This window comes from Fomitiporia mediterranea, assembly GCF_000271605.1.
Source record: "Fomitiporia mediterranea MF3/22 unplaced genomic scaffold FOMMEscaffold_18, whole genome shotgun sequence".
Lineage (NCBI taxonomy): Eukaryota > Fungi > Basidiomycota > Agaricomycetes > Hymenochaetales > Hymenochaetaceae > Fomitiporia > Fomitiporia mediterranea.
In genome coordinates this window covers 705,289-725,512 of record NW_006760403.1, presented here as the reverse complement: position 1 = coordinate 725,512, position 20,224 = coordinate 705,289, and the positions used below count along the sequence as shown (strand labels likewise).

General features: G+C 47.8%; 5 protein-coding genes across 5 annotated transcripts; 3 read left to right on the top strand and 2 right to left on the bottom strand.

The window, feature by feature from the left end:
- Nucleotides 1-2,427: 2,427 nt before the first annotated feature.
- Nucleotides 2,428-3,007, bottom strand: FOMMEDRAFT_162381 (uncharacterized protein; the record flags this gene model as incomplete). Its single annotated transcript, XM_007271786.1, has 2 exons — nucleotides 2,428-2,549; nucleotides 2,605-3,007. The coding sequence occupies 2 exons, from the start codon at nucleotides 3,005-3,007 to the stop codon at nucleotides 2,428-2,430; spliced, it is 525 nt and encodes a 174-aa protein (XP_007271848.1).
- Nucleotides 3,008-3,286: 279 nt separating this feature from the next.
- FOMMEDRAFT_24064 (cytochrome P450) lies at nucleotides 3,287-6,900 on the top strand. The gene is made up of 9 exons (XM_007271537.1): nucleotides 3,287-3,854; nucleotides 3,916-4,031; nucleotides 4,128-4,278; nucleotides 4,349-4,485; nucleotides 4,544-4,703; nucleotides 4,756-5,218; nucleotides 5,290-5,424; nucleotides 5,958-6,038; nucleotides 6,210-6,900. Exons 1-9 carry the CDS (start codon nucleotides 3,398-3,400, stop codon nucleotides 6,361-6,363), a joined length of 1,854 nt encoding a protein of 617 aa, XP_007271599.1. The 5' UTR covers nucleotides 3,287-3,397; the 3' UTR covers nucleotides 6,364-6,900.
- An 883-nt stretch (nucleotides 6,901-7,783) lies between these two features.
- Nucleotides 7,784-8,568, top strand: FOMMEDRAFT_162378 (uncharacterized protein; the record flags this gene model as incomplete). The annotated part of the gene is made up of 6 exons (XM_007271785.1): nucleotides 7,784-7,883; nucleotides 7,942-8,088; nucleotides 8,122-8,152; nucleotides 8,193-8,328; nucleotides 8,378-8,431; nucleotides 8,494-8,568. 6 exons carry the CDS (start codon nucleotides 7,784-7,786, stop codon nucleotides 8,566-8,568), a joined length of 543 nt encoding a protein of 180 aa, XP_007271847.1.
- A 3,933-nt stretch (nucleotides 8,569-12,501) lies between these two features.
- Nucleotides 12,502-12,708, bottom strand: FOMMEDRAFT_97368 (uncharacterized protein; the record flags this gene model as incomplete). The annotated part of the gene is made up of 1 exon (XM_007271577.1): nucleotides 12,502-12,708. A coding segment is annotated over one exon (207 nt), but the record flags the coding sequence as incomplete, so codon positions are not given.
- A 2,786-nt stretch (nucleotides 12,709-15,494) lies between these two features.
- FOMMEDRAFT_162376 (uncharacterized protein) lies at nucleotides 15,495-19,173 on the top strand (the record flags this gene model as incomplete). Its single annotated transcript, XM_007271784.1, has 10 exons — nucleotides 15,495-15,612; nucleotides 16,022-16,437; nucleotides 16,549-16,581; nucleotides 16,751-16,919; nucleotides 16,959-17,075; nucleotides 17,127-17,503; nucleotides 17,562-17,698; nucleotides 17,773-17,972; nucleotides 18,281-18,581; nucleotides 18,921-19,173. The coding sequence occupies 10 exons, from the start codon at nucleotides 15,495-15,497 to the stop codon at nucleotides 19,171-19,173; spliced, it is 2,121 nt and encodes a 706-aa protein (XP_007271846.1).
- Between the last annotated feature and the right edge of the window lie 1,051 nt (nucleotides 19,174-20,224).

Here is a 20,224-nt window from a genome sequence, read left to right as displayed (position 1 = left end):
TTTGTTTTGTCGACTTTCCATTTCCGTAAGCGTGTACTAATTATCTTCGATTGGTTTCGTCGAACCTTCGCCAGATACTATTACATTCCTCAGCAACCAATCAGATGCGAACAATGCGTGACGCTGGAATGGCACTTCGATGTCGTTAAATGCGTCTCGACTTGGTTTATTTGCTCGGCGAGGACGCTTCTCGAGCGCTGGGTCGTTGTTCGATGCTGGTTCGCAACACTTCAATCGACCTTGCGGGTGGAAAGATAATGAGGTGAATCGTCTGCTTTATCCTTGTTCCTAAACCGACTCCGAAAGTTGTACATTGATGATTATCGCCATCAGCCTCCAGTCATGATATTTAACTGGAGTCCCGTTCGAGCGACGACATTCATCCCGATCTTCACTTTTCAACGTAGTACTTCTAAACAAACCATGGGCATCGCTGATCTTCACCAGCGTGCGCTAGCCTACGACGCACCCAGTGACTTTAGCTTGGTCGTTAATAAGGCTGAAACTGCGTTGTACTGCGAGGTTGCGCTTGCGTCGCTCTTGCTGTATTATACCAGTTGAGTGTATAATCCTTCTATGTATCGTGCTTCTCGTCTAATTGATTCAGTCACAACCATGGACAAGGAAGTGAGTTGTTTAATTATATTCTAGAATTATTTGGGCCCAACTTTGATTAAAAAAACTACTCTTTTAAGGTGAACTACTACTGGGTGAATATGGTTGATTTTGCCGTTTGGATACCAGAGCTCATTTAGACATCAATGCAACGCGCCAAAAGTCTCGTCCGTTAAATCGTATTTCTGTTGTTTACTTCCTGGTTCGTACATTTGTAATTCCTGAATTTGGTATTGACTAAAATAAATAAACTCTGCAGAATCGATATGGCGGGCTCCTGTCAGCCTTTATCAGCCTACAATGTAAATTTATCTCCTTTTCTCCGTTGCTGTTATGACAAACTTGAAATTTCCACTGTAGTGCATGTTCTGAACATTTCGAAGGAACTGTGAGTACTCTAACAAGCCTCTACCAGATATATCTGTACTAACTAAAGACTGTTACAGTTGTGAGCATGGAAATACTGTATTGTGTCTGGTTTGTAATGACTATAACTTCTAGGTGGCACAATAACATGGATCCACAATATTGCAGGTAGGTCACTATAGTTATTGCCATGTAGCCGATTGATAAGAAGTTCTATGGTAGATTGGGCAATCGTCCTATTGATCAATTGTAAAGTTTTCACTTCATATCTGAATTTAATATTTTAATTTGATAGAGAATTTATAGACATACTCCTAATTCGTGTTGCTGCACTTTACAGTCAAAGTGTGTCATTAACTTCTATGTTGCTGGCATTAGTTTCGGCTAATTATATTCATACCTTAGGCAGGAGACTTTTAGCACTACTCAATTTATTTCTTGTCCTAGAATCCTCTTTGAGACTTGCTTTCATGGTCATGTCAGCTCAAACTAAGGTTCCCAGTCAAAGTAGGCTCAAGCTCATGTAGTTTTCTATTTGGATTTTAATGCATTTAGCAGAGGCCTCAACACTAATAATGACTATATGCGTTGTGCAGGGCGATTGTACTCAGCCCTTGTTCGAGACACTCTATTGGTAAGAAATACTTATTCACAATAGTTTGGCAGATAATACTTGAATTTAGTAGGATTATACCCCTTATTTACCAAATCACCTTGTCCATCCTTGCAATTTATAAGGCTGCAGAGTACTGGATATTGTCATCAGGTTTCAGGAGATTTGATCTGTTCCGAGTCCTTCTTGTAGACCAGTTTACATATTTTGCAATGTAAGTCTTGCACCTTACCTTCTCATGAGATACAAACATAACATATAGAATCCCTTTTCCTAGGGTGATAGCACGCAGCATTATAAATATATATAAATGCTGGATAGTAGATAGTCTTCCTCTACTTGTGGTATTCACGGTTGCTGGAAGTACAAGCTTTCTCTGCCTACACGGAAGTCACTTGCTGTTCAATCTCGGGGAAGCACGCGAGATCGGTGTCAACGAAGGGACAAATTATCGGGTGGGGATAGTACCTAGCATAGAGCTTGCTGAGGGAGTGCCTGTAGTCGTACTAGGTGAGAAGATCACTGTAACACTGGGACCTCATCTGTGGTTGTCAGTCAGCACATGCAAAAGATCTAATTTACTCATAGACTGTGACGAAACATTGTCCATATAATGGAGCCACAGATGAAATTACACGGGCAAGAGGCAGGTATCCTATGATTCACACTCAATCGTTGCAACATTGAACACGCGTTTGATCCAATGTTTTGTAAACGTTCTTTGTAGATGAATATCTGACATTCGAGGTCATACAAGATGAGGCACATGTCCAAATATCAAAACTAAATTCGTCACTCAAGTCGTGTCCAATCTATTCGCCGACAATACTCCCCTATAGGCAGTTGACCACAGCGCCAATAAGGTATATGCGGTGACTGGCTTTGTTGTTGTACAAGTCTTGGCTGGTTCCTTCGGCGTCCTCGGGGTTCTTCAACCATGTAGGCTCGTTAGAGGCTACACGTTTTTGTCCTTTCTTGTCCTGCTTTAGTCAACTACATTGTGTACGGACTGTTTGGCGGCATTCCCATGTGTATCGAAATAAAAATATTGTATTTGACCTTCATTTGTTGAGGGGACATAGGCCGCCGATGCGACTTGCACAGCCATTGATTCCGAAACGGAGGCAAAATACTGAATAGACCTGTTATGCAAATAAACACTGACGCGTGCGCGGGAGCATAAGGAAACACAATATGCATGTTAGATACTGATAAATCAATGCATGGCTCCTCGATAAGACAAGATGAATGGTTCTGGAGTTCTTTGCGTGCAATCTGCCCGGCGAGGCCGAAGGACAGTGCGTTGTGCATGCGGAGGAGAGGAATCAGAGAATGACGATCGTAGCAAACTGGGAAGTCCTGTACGGCGTTCTCGGAGAGCTTTGATGGCGAATACAGGCGACCAAGCCTCATGTTGGGCAAGAGCCATCTGATTTCGAAAGTATTTTCCCCCTTGTACCATATGAGACGGCGGATTGTACATGTGTTTGCCAGAATAAGGTAGAATATGCGAGTGTGAAAGACTCAAAAAAGGGTAATAAAACAAAAACATTGACCATTGTCGGGGCGGAAAAGTCCGGGAGTGCCGATCGCAGAGAGAAGACATTCTCATGCATAGTGGGCCGGGATCGCCGAAAGTGATTCGGCGTCATGGCCCGTTCTCACTATGCTTGAGCCTCCGTCTCTTCTCGACCAACTGCCACTTATACCTCCTCACTTAGATCAGAGCTGGTCTCTTTCCGCACGCCCGCCTCCTGTCCAATGTCCGCTGCCGGCCAGCAGTAAATACCCTCCTTCTGTAATATGCTGGACGTCTCCGACGTTGCTGGTCCAATGAGCAATGTTCTCCTCTACAGTGACGCGCTCGCTCTCCTTACCTGGCTCACTGCGTTCTTGCCATCCTCTAGGACGTTGACGTACATATTTGTACCTTTACTGCTCTTCCTATGTGCTGCTTCTGGTCTTGTCCGTATAATCGTGCGCCAACAGATCTCACCGCTTCGCCGCCTTCGCGGTCCTCCATCCCCATCCTTCTTCATGGGAAACCTTGCGGCCATGCATGACCAGGAGAACAATAACCTCATTGCAACTTGGGAGGCGGACCATGGCCCAGCGTTCATTTACCATGGCTTGTTTGGAGGTGCTAGGCTGATGATTACTGACCCCCGAGCTGTTGCTCACGTCCTTGGCAACGCGTATGATTATCCAAAGCCCGATTTCGTGAGAGACAGTCTGGCGAGCATGGCTGCTGGTCACGATGGTGAGTTTCATTGCATTATTGCATGTGGATCCCTCGAACGCACATATCCCGACTCCTGTAGGTTTGCTCACTTCGGAAGGCGAGCAGCACAAGCGGCAGCGTAAAATAATCTCTCCTGCATTCTCCGCCGGGAGCATCAGAGCAGTCCTACCCATCTTCTGGGAGAAAGCTGGCGAGGTACGAATTTTCCCTGCATTGTCTCGTTGTACTTCAGTCATTTCTCATTTATTTTTGGTTTATACTACTATTTTTTCGCATTTTGTTGACCAATAGCTTCGCGACATCTGGCTTCGAATCATTGATGACGACGACGAGGGTGTTGATTTGTCCACGCGGTTGAATTTGACTGCGGAGCAAGGCGGTACGCGAATTGATGCGTTGGCATGGCTTGGTCGTGCTACCTTGGATGTTATTGGTTTAGCAGGTACTGTTTCCGAAGAAGCTCTGAAATCCTTTTTCCAAAGTGTACAGCCTAACATGGCAACTGATACTAGGGTTTGGATATACCTTCAACTCTCTCACGGATGAATACAACGAACTTGCGCTCGCGTTCGCGGCTGTGTTCACTACAGCTCGTAAATTTCGGGTCATGACAATTTTACAAGCTTGGTTTCCTATATTGCGCATCTTCGTACGTTCTCTTCATTCACAATTTCTGAAAATTCGAAGCGATATTTATAAAATTCTAGCGTGAAGAAAATGAGACGGAGGCTCGTACTCGAACTAAAATCCGAGATATCGGGTTAGGTTTAATTGCAGAACGAAAAGAAGCAATCCTTGCAGAGTCTGCTCTTACCGGTTCGAAGGAAGACCCAAAAGACCTTGGCAATGACTTGCTCAGCGTGTTGAGTATGGTATTTAAACAGACAGTCGAAGTTATATTAATTCACACCGGGATCAGTTCGTTCAAATTTGGCGACAATGCCCTCACAGCAGATGTCAACCCAGGAGATTCTCTGCCAGATTTCGACGTTTATGGCTGCGGGTCATGAAACAACAGCTTCTGCTCTTGTTTGGATTCTGTACGCTCTGTCACAACATCGAGACATTCAGAAACTTTTGCGAATGTCCTTGCAGGAGCTCTCTCCTTCGTCAGTGACACTCGATGACAACTTACAACGCCATGAGTATTTGGATTGGGTCGTGCGAGAGGCATTGCGTCTATACGCTCCGGTATCAAGTACAATGCGTGTGTGTGATTCACCCAGCGGATGGGATGAGATACCCCTATCAGGCAGCGTCACGGACCGGTATGGTCGTGAGAGTAGGACTGTTCGCATACGACGTGGGGACATTGTGAGCATTCCACTTGCAGCTGTGAATCGACGGAAAGAGGTGTGGGGGGAAGATGCAATGGAGTTCAAGTGCGTTGATTTCCTTCAAATGTATATCAGACTGGGGTACCATGCTGATCAACACTCATGTTATTGGCTAGACCGGAGCGCTGGGGTAACCTACCATCGTCCACGAATACGATACCAGGCCTATGGTCAAACATATTGACGTTCTTGAACGGCAACCCTGTCAATGGAAATCGTTCATGTATCGGTTATAAGTTTGCAATTGCCGAGTAAGTCAATCATCCCCTATTTTGTACATTCTCTTTCCCTTTCGTTCCATGTCTCGATGCTTCTGCTCTTGCTCTCAACACATCCCATCAACGAAATTCCGAAGTCGCTCGGTACACCTGTTAATTGCGGCGTCTGGCTTGCTTCCAAGTGTAATCTGCCGTCACTTCACCGTCATGTCGTGCCGCTTCTTCCGTTGTTCCTGGCATGGTAGGCCTCGTTGTGTAGCATATGGTTGTCATCGTCGTTTTCTTGGATTCCGATGTGTATCACAACGAGTTGCGAGATATTATCAAGGCGTACGCTATTGCAGAATTAGACAAAATTATCAGTCCAACGTTAGGCGTTAGAGCCTGTTGTATGGACCTGACATTTCAGCTTATGCACAGATCTCGTCTGCACAAGAGTTCTCTCTTCTCCTGTCGCATTCCGCCGTCTCGACGTTTCTGGCTAACTTGCTTTAGTTTCTGCGAATTATTCTTCTACCTTGTTCCGATTTACCAATATTAAACTAACTGAACATTCTTTACTCTAGAATCAAGGTCTTTTTATATGTCTTGCTGCGCGACCTTGATTTCAGCATAGACCCTGCTTTAGTCATTGAACGCAAAGTCAAGTGAGTACTATTCTGGCATATGAATAAATCGGAAGATTCTTGCCGATTAGGTGGCTTGCTTCTGTTGGTTAACCACTATGGTCATCATGCTTCTATGTCATTTTTTATCTTCTTCTGACACACTTCTCTCTTATTACTAAACATGCATATTGACCGATTCTGCATTCTTAGTGTTGTGACTCGTCCGTGTGTCAAGTCTGAGCCCGAGAAGGGAAATCAGATGCCACTGCTAGTTCGACGTGTGCAAGATGCGTCTCCGCTGCCTTCTGCAGTGTTGTCAAATCCAACGGGCTTCGGGGAGAGCGCTCCGCGCCGACGACGATGAACGTTTTGCAGCATATCGCGGACCGGGTAACCGCCTGTGAGGTCCTGGTATAGTCATAGTGGGACAACTAGCGTGATGCCGTAAGGTTGACTTCTGCTACAGCTGCATACCCTGTGTGGTATGTCATTGCGGGCTATCAGCACTTGGACGTGCCTCTGCTAGTGTCATTGAACACGATGTCGAGCACTTCCCTCCCATGCGGCGCTTTGCCTTTGCTGCATCTGCACCACTATCAAAACTCTGTCTTAGTGTCGGTCTATGCGACACCTGTATACTATCAACTCATCCCATTTCATTCCACCTGCATCCTCCTACTCAGCCTCATGTACGCATGTCTTCATTTATTCTTCCTGCTTATGTCCACAGTTTGCATACAGCAGCATCGTTTGATACATCACTATAGTATCCTTCTTTCCTCTTTCGACCGCTCAATTTCTCAATCTCGTCCTTTTCTCTACTGCAATTCCTTTATGCACTTCTATTGCTCTGTCATTTTTGTCCCACTTAATATTCGCATGTTTGTGCGCATCTTGTATTATATACCATCACTGGAACTAGATTTACATGATCGATCCAGGATCCGTACAAGTTCTGCCTGGCCGAATTTATCGAAATTAACGAATGTCACCTGCCGGACTTCTTTGCACGCTTTTAGCGAAAAGAAGAGGTCATATCTGGGAAGGATTCTTTCGGAAAGAGCCTTGTTTAACTCATCATTGTTGTAAGATACCCAAAATTTACGAATATACGTGGATAAGTATTTATTGCAATTTGCCACAAATTGGCCAAAGATTAATAGTGTTGTTATATTTATGTTATTAATCGGTTCTCCAGAAAGCCCGACATTTTTCTTCTTCTGTTTGTGAGACAGTAAGGATTGCGGCCGGCGAATATTCATATGCACGCGACTAGCATTAAATTTGACTTTCGTTTTACCATCATCCTTTAAGCAACAGTGTGTCGTGTCATGGCGGAAGGGGTAGATGTCTTCCCGGAAATATGAGTAGAGTGTAATTAACGAGAGACATTTTGGCCGGTTGCTTGGGCGGCTCCGAATAGGATGGCCGTTGTCGTCAGCTCCTAGGCCATCACCAAATCGAACACGAAAATGTATTGGAATTTACTGCTAAGACATATATTTTTTACATATTGTGGATCCTTATATTCGCTTATAAAGTCTACATGTAAATATATTGCCTTGTCAGACTCTGCACGTTTTGGTGATGTACCAGTGCGTAGAACCAGAACACGAATCAATTCAGTGCGTGTAAATGCCACTTCCGTGCAAAGAAGGCAGGGTTGCTGCGGACGAGTATCGTCGTTATAGTCGTACGATTTCCATTCATACTAGCGCTTTTCGAGCGCATCCACTTTGGCTAGAGAAGCATATGAAAGGAGTGGTGAAGCAATAAATCGGGCGATGAGGTGGAACAGCCGAAGCCGAATAATCGCTGTTCCATCCAAATCCCAAATCGCATCTTCGGGATTACGAGGATCCGGCGGATTTTTGAATCATTTTCGTATTACTGTAATGATGTACCTCACAAATGCCACAGTCTATTGATGAATCTTTGTGAGAGGAAGGACAAGAAGAAAAGGAAAAACAAATACCACGATTTGAGACCTGCGAATCCGCCGGGGAGGTGAAGCAGACGATCCGACTTCCGCTTGATGCTATGATAGCCAAGACTCCAGTCCAGGCTCAGATGAGGCACATTGGCGTTAGTAAGTAGACATATGCTTGCGAGCGCGTAACAGAAACAAGCAAAGGCAAGAAGATCGAGAATCCGTAAAAGATGCATGCATAGCAAGTTCTAATACGTTTCAAGTACAATACACGCTCATGAAATTTCGGGGATCTCGAAAAATGTACCTGGCCTGAGTCGCCAGTATGCGGAAGAAACGCGGCTTGTGTGGGCTTCGCTTCGTCCGCGTGCTTTGCCCCTGCGCGAGCTCTATGTATTGGTGAGGTACTGGGAAACTTGAGGCTGGGCTTGCGATAATATGATAACAGCTGCGAATCCAACAGCTCAGCATCGATGGCAGGACATACCGCAATTGGTATTTCGTATGACGCCTAGACTCGGAGTCTGAAAGTTCCTGGACCTCTGTTTACACGTCAATGAGCAGCAGACAGTCATTGTTCCGTCGCAACGTGCACTCTCGCCAAGCGATCGTTACATCCTTTCCGTCACCCGCATCTAGATGACGAGTTCACGAATACCCAAGGGGCGTGCACAAGTTCATACCGAAGTCGAAGACGGATTACGCCACAAAGCTACGTTCTTATTGACCCTCCCTTCCTAACATCTATTTACTCTCAGTACAGTCAAGATCCGTGATTGTAGGGCATTCCAGCTGGCACGCGTATATACGCACACCATCGGACTATCCATTCACCCGAGAACTCACTTCGTGGGTGAAATGAAATAATAAAGTTCATACAAAGAGAGATCTGGAGAGCATATGAGCATTCTCAAATGATGATGTGTCGAGAACATCGCGCATTTATAAATCTTTTTTCATCCTTCGTTTCGACCCAGCCAACTCCGAGCGCGGCGCTCAAACTTTATATACCTAAATCAAGAAATGGGAGGCCCTTCCTTTCTTGAGCAACCATATTCAGAGTGATCTGCAGTCTTCTCTTTTTCTTTATTCCTTTGTCCTTCCTTCCTTCCTTCCACTCCCCTCTTTTTCCGCCCTGCGGGAGGCAAGGAGTAGGGTGCACTAATGATCTGCGCAGGAGTGATGTCGGGATACCGTACATATTACAGTTATAACTGGACCTGCGGGGAAGCCATTGCCGCCAATGCGGCGCACTATTACTGGTATTTGACTGAGTCAGCTTCTCTCTGATGAGACCCTGCAGGAGTTCACGATATCAATATCAAGTGCTTAGAGTTTTGATGATCATGAGACATAGACCATGTCGGAACGAAGACATTTCGCGGAGCACGCAATGGCAAGGTAAAGCGGGACAAGGGATATGGTTAAGGACGCCGAAGAACAAGACGTGATGGGCTCAGTAGTAGGACCCTTCGGTTGGAGCTTCTCCCTCGAAGTTTTTAACATCCTTCTTCAGATGTTTGGAAGTCCTGGGAGTATATAGGAGTAGACTACTTCGCGAGTTCTCAAATTCGCAATTGATTTGAAAAGATATTTTATTTTTACTTATCGTTTACGTATACAAGAATGCAGGATACTTGTGTATTTGTATTTTTGAATCGTCCAATCCAATCGCACCTCTTTGCTCCATAAGCTGATTCGTAACTAAATATACATTTATAGGTCAAAAAGGCAGAAGGATGCTCAAAAGTAGGAAAGGTGTGAGTGAAGTGAAGTGAAGAGCCGTGGAGTAGAGTCCTTCGAAATATTGGAAAGAGAAATATCTTAGATGCGATTACACTACAGGCGTAATCACTCGAAAACAAAGTCTTGTTATTGGATACACGATGGAAGGTAAACTTCGCGCTGCGGAGTAACGTTTGAACAAACCCGGCTATCTCATAACCAGCCAGAACCGCTCTTGCACATCTTTGTTTACCTCGTGGCTGCCCTGAATAGGAAAGGATCTCAGAAAGCATCATAAATCAATGCATCTTGGTATAACGAATTCGAAATCAAAGGCCACAGTCGGTGATAGGATCTTGACTATACTGAAATAGAAAAAGCAATACCCGCTACATTAAAATTGTGATCTTCTTTACTTTTCGATGGAGGGCTCAGCTCAGCTCGGAACACACACACAATTCTTCTACTCTATTTACAATACTACTGACTATGATGTGAACTTGGAAGGATGATATTCTGTCTTCGCCCTCTCCGTCAGTACAGCGCTTATCTATAACTAACCAGTGCGTTAACCTTTTACGGCTCTTTTATTCTATTCGCAATAGTAGTGATTATGATGTGGACTTGGAAAGATGCTTCCGCTTTCTTTATTGAAGTACTCCTCCAGCCTGTTCCGCTAATATATCACTTACTTTGCAACGAATCAGTGCATCTACTTTGTCTCTCATCACCATGGTTCATGATCGTCATGATCATCCTCCACCTGTTTCCATGAGGAAATCAATTGAGTCTCTACAAAGATCTCTTCACAGCACCATCCACACCTATATTAACAACGGGAGCAATCCGTCTACTGTTATTGTCTACCATCAAGTCCATCAATCTCATCAATAACAACAGGCTATACCATGATTACTATTGTGTACGTGCTCATAAATCACAAGCCAAAGCGACCGAAGTCCCCGACTCTCCCTTCCTCACAAGCGCACAACTACGCATCACCATCGCAATCACATCCTTACGCGAAAAAAAAATCAGAGTCAAATTTCTCAAAATAGGAAATAAATAAGGCTAAACAAGCTAGTAAAGGAAAGAAAAGCAAAGAGCAGAGGAATGACAGCGCGGATCCTGATCCTGTCAAGCAACGACAAGTCTAGTATGGCGTCTATGTCTCCCTTACATCCCACCCATCCCTACATCATTTAATTTAATTCCATGTGCCAATACATTGCATACAAACACATACATAATTACACACGTCCAAAACCTGTCAGATAGACTCTCCTTCCTCCCTTTAGATCTCAAGCTAGGCGCTACGCAAGCCAAGCATCTTTTAGGTCTTTGACCTGTCAAAAACTATGCATTGCAATACATCGGCCATCGTTTGATCTCTTACCGGCAGTTAGTCAGTGTGTATAGTATGTAGCATATGAGTCTTTGGCTTGTTAATATTTTAGTTCAATTTGCACGGCGCTCGAAAATGAAATTGATTGATCACTATTATGAGCTTCTTGCTGTAGTCGTAATGAATCGTAAAGACTATTTTGAGTATCCATGTGACACTTCGAACATACCACATGACAAAATTTTTCATACACAGGAATAGCGATTTCCTTTATTGTCAAGATAGTGAGAGAAACATACTATGACAAAAAACGAAGAGATGAGAAACGAGAGCAGAGCGAGAGTAAAAAGTTAGGAAAGGAGAGAAAAATATATACGACGATATTGGATTGATAAGTATATATACACTACAGTACGACTTTCTTAGTAACAATCGGTTCAAGAGGATAGAAAGAAGAAAGAGGAAAGAAGAACGAAACAATTATACAAAGTTAATAAGATATTTACGCGAAATAGAAGAAAAAAATGACAAGCAGGGAATAAGACAAGCGTTGAGCCAGCAGAGTAGTAGGGAGTTCCAAGAACTGAGGAGGGATGTTCATGTCGGATAGAAGAAATAAACACCTGGTTGAGCAAATAGAACGAAGAGGAGGAGCAAGAACAAGAAGATCGACGAGCAAGGTCCGTTGAGCAGCAAACAAAGGACAAAAAAGGAGAGAGGCAAACAAGGGCGAGAAAACGACGATGAATACGAGCGAATGACAAAGAATAAAATACGAATGACCCAAGAACTGCGTCTTGACGAAGGTCATCTTCCATCGTCACCAGAGTTTCCGCCGCCAGGATTACCGGATGGAGGAGGGAAAACGTAGCCGCGTTGAGGCGCAGGGCTACTGAGCTGGCCCGGCTGTGGAGAGTACGACTGTTGTTGACCATAGCCGACTTGAGGAAGTGAACCAGGCAGTGAACTGCGTGCCGATCCACTCGATGGTGGGTACAGGTGTAGGCTTCCGTTGCCGCTGTTGCCTCCACTCAGAGGTGACAAGTGCGCCTGGGAATGTAGAGCGAGTGCAGGCATGCTTGCACGTCGTTGCAAGTTAAGGTCGTATAGCCCTGGGTGACCTAGCGCTTGCTGTTGCTGCTGGCGATATTGTTGCTGTTGATACATTCCTCCACCGGAGCTCATCCCCATACCCTGAGCCGCGTGCAACTGATGCTCTTGCTGATAACCCATACCACCCATGCCGTTCATTCCACCGTTCATTCCACCCATGAGCCCGAGACCCATGCCGCTAAGACCCGAGTTCATACCCATGCTGTATTGACTTTGAGAAAGGTGTGACGACGAGAGTCCATGTCCGTGAGCTGGAGAAAGTCCAAGTGGAGTACGGTTCACACTCGAATGGGTGCTGCCGAGAGGAAAAGATGGAACAGTTGTTGTCGGCCCTTGAGGGGTGCGTTGCGCAGGGGCGAGGATGCGCCTTCGAGCCTAATAAAGTGCATTTAGTCAATATTTCTGTTAGAAGAAATTCTAAACAAGCGAAGAAAACCTACATTGATCATCCAGTTGGAGACCTGGCTCATGCTCAACCCTGTCGCATGACAGAGTTGTTTCTTTTCCTCCTCGCTCGGGTAAGGATGGTCGCTGTGGCGATGCAACCAATCCTTCAAGAAATCTGTCGTCGGCTTCGGCAATTTCCCGCGTCTTCGGGCAGGTCTTGCGGCGACTTGTGCGGCAACCTGCGCTGCCTGAACTGCAGCAGCGGGAGAAACATTCAGAGCCGCCGCCGCAGCTGCAGCTGCAGCTGTGGTAGACGAGGAGGCGGAGGATGAATGAATCCTCGGTGAAGGTGAGAGTGATGCGGTTTGCGGGTGCTGTTGCTGCTGCTGATCCGACGGACCGGCTCCTGAGCTTGCATTGGGTGAAGGGAGGACAAGGTTTCCGTTCGAAGGGAACCATTCTTGCTGTTGGTCAGAACACTTCCCGTGACCAGAAATGCGGGGCAAGCCACCAAGACCGCCAGAGGTGTTAAACCCGAACGCTCCGGATGTGGATGCAGAGGCTGGCGTGTTTCCCGCAGAGGCGGATGAAGGAGTCGATGAAGGTCGTGCGATAGAAGAAGACCACTCAGCGCCGCTATTCAGGTAGTCCTTCGCGAATCGATCGTATTCCTTTTGGCTCTGGTTTTGTTGGCTATATGCGGCCTGATAAGAAGACTGGTTTTGATGCGCGTATTCGAGCGGAGTATGCGGGAATCCGCTGCTCGGTGCTGAACTTAGGCTGCTCGTCGGCGTCATACCCGAGCCAAACGGGGAGGCGCCAGGTCCTGTAGCTGGCGTCGGAGTGGGCGTGTTTCCACTGCCGTTGCTTCCGTTACTGCCATTCCCGTTGTCCATGCCGATGGGTCCGGGAAACTGATACCCCGCAAGTCCCGAGGTGTCGTTCGAGTCTGGGGCGGACAGCGAGGATAGAGGACTGGGTCCTGGGCTCATGCCCGAAGTAAACCTATATGTCCCACGGGAATTTTGCTGAGGATATTGACCCTGGCTTGAGACACGTTGCATAGAGCGTGCGGCAAGAGAATCGCTGTAGAGGGAAGGTAGCGAACCACGTCGCAAATCCAGGCCAGAAGCCCCACTAACGTTGAATGCGAAATTGCTTGTTGGGAAGGGACTTTGGCTCAGATTCTGACCTTGGCTCTGGCTCAGCGAATGAGAATGTGGGGACTGAGAATACGAGGGCTGCGTCTGGCCCGAGGGAAGAGTGAATGGCGTATTTGTGCCGTGTGATGTTGGCGGGGCACTGCTCGACGTATTTTCCAGAGCAGAGAAGATGGGAGGAAGCTGTACTCGGCCAGAGCCAGTTGCGTCTCCGCCGCTGTTTCCGGACCCTGCGCTAGCAGTAGTATTTGTCGGAGCAGGACTTGCACTGTCTGTGCGCATCGCTCCTGGTTCGAGACTAAGACTCGGGCGAGGGCGCTTGTTTCTTGGGGACTCGTCATAGGTCCCATATGAATCATATTCGCCTGGGCTTTGCGTGCGCTTGAGGCTCTGCCCTTGGGCACTAAAACCAGAGTGGGAGGATGCTGCGGTTGTACTAGTATGGACTGAGTGTGCGGATTGCACCGATGCGGAGGAAATTGCGGACGAGGACATGCGACGAGCGGCATAGTCCTCGTCGAGGTCTTGCTCACGCTCGAGGTCACCCTGATTGTGCGGGTGGAGAAGGTCGATTGATTCGAGATGGTGCATTGGGTTGAGGGAGCTGTCCATGGAGCTAAAAGAGTGACGTTTAGCAGATGCGGATAGACGCGGGGAGTCGGGAAAACGAAGGAGCGAGAGCACTACTCGGCGACGGGGCCGGGGCCGAGGGGAGGGCAGGGGCAAGGGAAGGGGCGAGACGAGAAGCGGAGGAGGGGAGTGATAGGGAGGAGAAAGAGAAGAAGACAGGCTTAAGGAGCGTAGTGAGAAAGAAAGGGAGTGCGGGTGTATGAGAGAGAAGACGAGGGCACAAGAAAGGGAACTGGGCGATGGCGATGGGCAGAGGCAGACAGAAGACCGTTCTCGATCCACCCGACCATTTCAAATAGCCCGCTGCTCTCCGCACACATCAGGAAATTCAGACGCCCTCCACGGGAGCAGCAAGTCCGGAGCACACTGACAGCACAGCACGCATGGATCTGCCCCCCAGTGGACGACGTCGACAAGAACGGAAGGCCCCTCGCCTGTCACAAGTCAGCAGCCCTCCGCTCTCAATCAGCTCCCCGACGCTGATCATCACCCGTGCTTCTCCATCACCGCCGCAGCCCAACGGCTCGGTCGCGCACTCCCCGCCAGCGCATATATCCATCCCGCTGCCGAACAGTGCTCGTTTATGGTTATATTGAAACACGCAATCACTCACCTCTCGTACTGCAGCTGCAGCTGTGCAATGTTGAAGTCGTTCAACTCCGTCTCGCTCTTCGAGTTCGTGCCCGGCACTACGTCAGACAGCAGTGTCGCGTCCGGGCTCAGACTTGGGGAGAGGCAGATACTCGTCGTGGTGCAGAACGCCGGTTCGAGCGAGAGCATGGCGCACTAGCAAGCTAGGGCGCTTGAAGCGAGGCGGGTAGTAGTAGTGTAGTGGTGCGGAAACGAGTCGTGCTGTGCAGCACTAGACTAGTAGAGAGGGGATGAGAGGAGGAGTGTGCGGATGCAAAGGATAGCGAGATCTACAGCACCGAGGACCGTATGCCGTTTTATTGCTAGTCGGATGCTCGAAGCGCGTGCCTAGCTTTTGATGCCGGTCGTGGGTGGGAGATCCAAAGGGAGAAGAAGCGCAACAACAACACCAAGCAGGTCCAAAACAGATGCAACACCACTTCCAAAATTCCAATTCGTCGACGATTCCCTCTTCCCTACCGGCGGAGTAGCGGGACGCGGGGGATTTTGGATTAAAAAAGCACGGCTGGAGAGATAAGCGAAAGAATCTGCACAGGGATCGTCGCTCGTCGAGAATGTGCGTCGATGACGGTGCACTGGGAGCTCGGCTAGCTCGTCAAGCGTTCGTCGATGTCCCTATATCGAACCACTACGTCGAAGCTGCAGCGGAAGAAGGGCCACTGGGGGCACAAGGTAGGAGTCTCCGCTTGTTGTCGAGAAGTCGGCGATACTTGTCTGGCTGTATCCACTCGGCCTCGTGTCTATCTCTCCAAGCGTCGATTGCCAATCCAATATACTGTAATAGACGCTAATATTCAGAAATGGCTCTGCGGCTGTAAGAAGCTGAGAAACCCGATGAGGATATGTGTGTCGGAAGCGTCACTGCTCGAGTGGGCTGACGCGTATAAAGAGGGGGGGAGGGGAGGCAGCGTTATATGAGACAGCACTCGCTAGCTCGGTTTTGTAGTGGGGACCAATAAATGCAGAAAGGAATAATAAAATAGGTTATGAACGTCCGTACCGCTGCTCTATATGTAGTAGCGGGGAGGCTAAAGAAATCCGCTTCCACAGCAGCAAATATATGTGAAACGAGATGCTACAGGGACGCTCTTCTCCCGACGACCAAATTTATTAGTCTCGGGATTGGCTGGGGCTGGTGGTGTGATGAGATGGATGATGATGATACCAACTTTTGTTGGCGTTGCGCGCGGAGGAGGGCACAACTATCTGGAACAGGGAACAGAGGGCAGGGAAGAAACGCGTATACGATACGGACGGGACGGCGAGAGACCTCGGAGTATGATGGTTCTGCCGGCTGACGGAATCAAGCTGGTATGCTCGAATGAGAAGCCGCAGACACACAGATCGAAGTTGCGAAGCGAGGAAGACGGCGAAGCGCCAAAGAGAGGGGCTCCTCCAAGGCTGGTCCAGGAAAAGGAGGTCGATTTTGGAGATGGAAGGATGCAGAGGAACGACTTTAAGCCCTCCAAGGGGCGCAGCGGCTGCGCGGCTCGAGGCGTAATTAATCACTGGTAGTTTCCCTCCCGCAGTGTGCCTCATGCATTATCATTTGTGCGCCCGCCCCCTCCACACCCTCAGACTCAAATCTGAACCTTGCTGCTCTCTCAGACTCAGAGTGGGGGATCGACAACCTCCGACCAGGTCGGCAATAATCAAGAACCCAGCCAGCAAGCTTGCACTGCCTTCACTTTTGCTCGTAGATCACAACCCAGATTCGTCTCTAGCTCGGGCGCGTAGCCAAGCCTAAGAGGGGTTGCAGCGAGCGCGTGCCCTGTCTGCATGTCGTGCTTCACTGGCCGCCCGTGTTCAGGTTGGAGCAACGCGCCTTGATGAGCAACGGGGTAAATCGCCGACCGACACTGGCCCACACCCATACCCACAATCATATTTTTGCAGCAACAATCCCATACAGAAGGGCGAACCGAGGAAGAACAGCGAGCGCGCACCCGCACATTTGACCAGATCATCCGTCCAGAAAGGTTAGATTAAAAGGTGCTGCGAACATTGATTGGTCCAAGATCGCGAATGGAGCCCAGATATGGAAAGTGACGCCGAGACTCAAATTGCCTCTGGGAGGGCTCACACCGATGACCGACGCGATGGACTCGCGGTCCGAAACAGCACAACTAAACTTTGTTCGCACGGCCTGCTCGAAGACGTAACTCGACTAATTTAATTAAGAAGAGCCTTCGGCCGATTGCGTGATCCGCACGATCCGGTTCGCCGAACCAACTTGAACGATAATCGCGTCCCCCAGCGTTGCTACTCGCTCGGAAACACTCTTCGCCTGTTACTCCCTGCTCATGGAAGAGCAGTGACGCATATGCAAGGAATAACAACATATGAAAAACATACTGAATGCAGGAAGCGCGTTGTCGTGCTAGTCTCAGCCTTCCCGAATGCCCCGAATGCTCCTCAACTCCGTTTAGTACCCTTACTTTTGAACATGAGGATCATTTTCTCCATTTACCGTAACGACCTGATCCTCGCATATCTATCCTCATTCAACCTCGAATACACTTGCTATCTCACACAGCTCACAGCCCAACAAGCCAGCCGCCACGTCCGAGAATCAGGCTTGCAAACTCTCCAGCACAAGGTTCTGTCTCGACCCTGTCTAGCTTCTTGATCTCTCGCAGGAAAAGGACTCAAATGGTGTCTTTATCCAGCACAATCCGAGAGGTCTTTTCTGCCTCGCATCGCGCGGACTACGCTCAGCGCTCAGTGTAACAAGTATACTCCTCGAGTGCCAGCTTCGGTGCGTCCAATGACCCTTTCGATGAAATCCAATTTTAATTATTACACTGAGCGTCATCATCGGATATCGGCCAGGCAAGTATTCTCCACGAAGTTATCCCACTGTTCTAAACCTCGTTCCGATATGAGACGCGCAATGCTCTTGAGTTGCGAGATGAAAGCTCAAGTCCGTCCTGAAGCCTCTGTGATTGCACAGACAAACTCAACACTGCCACTGACGTCCACGGTACGTCTCAGTAACGCTGTCTTTGCAGCTGTCCGTTTCTATGCTTTCTGTGAGTTTATCGTCGCTTTACGTGATTTATGCAGAACCCTTCCCAAGCTATTCTGTGTTCTATATTCGAACTTGGTTCAGGCAGCATTTCCCCATTTCTCTTTCCTTCATTCTGACCACGATTCGGGGTTCCCCTCATGTTGAGTAGCGCAGTATCGACTACTCTTAAATTAGTCTGACCTCCGTTTCTGATCTTGGCGCACATTCTAATTTCTTCTTTTCCTGTTTCTCTCCGATTCGGAAGGGCTTTACTGCCCGAATATTTTTAACCGGTGGTATCGTCTAGCATTATGCGCATTGGCTACAAAGCGATCGCCTCTCGATCATTTGTGGGCGAGTTCCCGCTCGTCGAAATATTTGTGCACCAACGCCTCGAGGCCGTTACTGTTGTTGTGCTTACGTTTAGCCCTATTAATATTATCTATGCTTCTTTTTCGTTAACACCTCTTACTGATTACGACAGCCGTCAGTTGGTATTAACGTTAACCTCTGCCTCCGGACATTGTACTGCTGGCATTTCGCTTCCTACGCTTCTATCCACCCTCATTCCCAGCAGTACCATGTCTCTTTCCCCGAGATATGTTTCCCGCGGATATGTTATCCCGCATTTGTTAGTTCTATATGCACCTAGATGTAGCGGCTTGGCGACGAGCCCCTTAATTACTAGCAGATTACAGCTATCGTGTAGACATTTTAATGCCAGTGTGCACTTGATCTCCACCGTTTGTCTCAGGCTGAGTGGCGTTTGCTTCTCCGATTCCATAAATTCAAACTCAGACTCCTTCTGCATCTAACAGGGAAAGTCAGATGAACTTTAGAACATACCCTTTTCATGCTATCTCACCCTTGCGCTGCGTCTTGAAGTGCTCGATTCGTTCGGACTCTGAGCTAAAGTTTGGGCCCTTTTCATTTCATTCACTTTTCTTTTTGTCTTGATCATGAGCTTTAGCGGAGCCACGAGGCCATCGATTCCGGTCGTTTTTCAGGAATTTTTTCCGAGAGAAAAAGGAACTTTGAACGGTAAATGGATAGATGAGGGGAGACAGCCGGCTCACGGTTCTCCCGCGCCGCTCCCACATTCACTTCCTGGCTGGGCTTCGAAGGCGGACCTGGAGCTAGCAATGGATTCTGGCCTTCGTGGCCCTCAAATTCAGGAGAAAAGTAACGTAGCTCCTGGGAGTTTACTCAAGCAAGGACGATAGCCATGGTGTCCGCCCTCACCACTGGAAATTCACCACCTCCGCTTTGCCCTCTCTACCCCCACCCTCTTAGACGCCCTATTATGCACAAGGTTTACCCTTGGGCCTTCCTGTTTCCGATCCATCACCAACATCAGGAAATCTTTGCCTAACTGCTTTGTCTCTGTGCCGCAATTTCATATTCCTCCACGAAACCTCAATTGAGTCTTGACTAGACTATACAATTGGGCGGCGCGAAAGAAAAATTCAAATGAACGAGATGGAAGAATTCTGGATCCGACTCTCCTTTGTGGTAAACACGTCCCTTAGTTTCTTGTAATTACTCCAGGAGAAGGGCGGATGATCATTGTTTTTTGTGCCAGTTCCGTACGTATAGGATCGCGAGCCTCTGATGGCCCTCGCTCTCGCCCTCGGACCACGTACCTCAACTGAAATGACAAACTTACTTTCTGCAACTCGCCATGTACATTTTTCTACTTGCGCCTTGCGTTATCTGATTCCTGTGTGGCATAATACCATATCTATACTTCTTCGCACTGGCTGTATAGAAAGCAAGAACATGATCAGTCGCCTGGCGAAGCGATGTACTCGTATCTATCGGCGCAGCTTCTCGCGGGAACTTCCTGTGATCGGCCGCTCTAACCGCCCATTTACACAATTCAAATGAAATGCATCCTCTAGGTTTCCCATCACTTTTTGGCCTCAACAGCATGACTTTCGTAACGATTCAATGGGATGTAATTTAACCTTCTCTTCGTCGGCGGACATCAGCTCCACATCTCCAGGTTGTTTGGTTTTCGATCTTTTGTCTTTGATCTTCGAGGAGCTTGGGGATATTCATTCGCGCCTTCCTTCCTTTGCTTCTTATTCTTGCGATGATAATGGGAGTTGGGTGGTGCAACCGCCTATCTAGCTCCGCGACAAACAAGCTCCTCGACATGTTATCTTCCGCGGACGGTTCGCTTCCAATTCTTCCAATTGATGGATTGATTTTCTTGGAAGTCACGATGATGTCGATTTACCTTAGTACCTATCGATGATATAACAATATGGC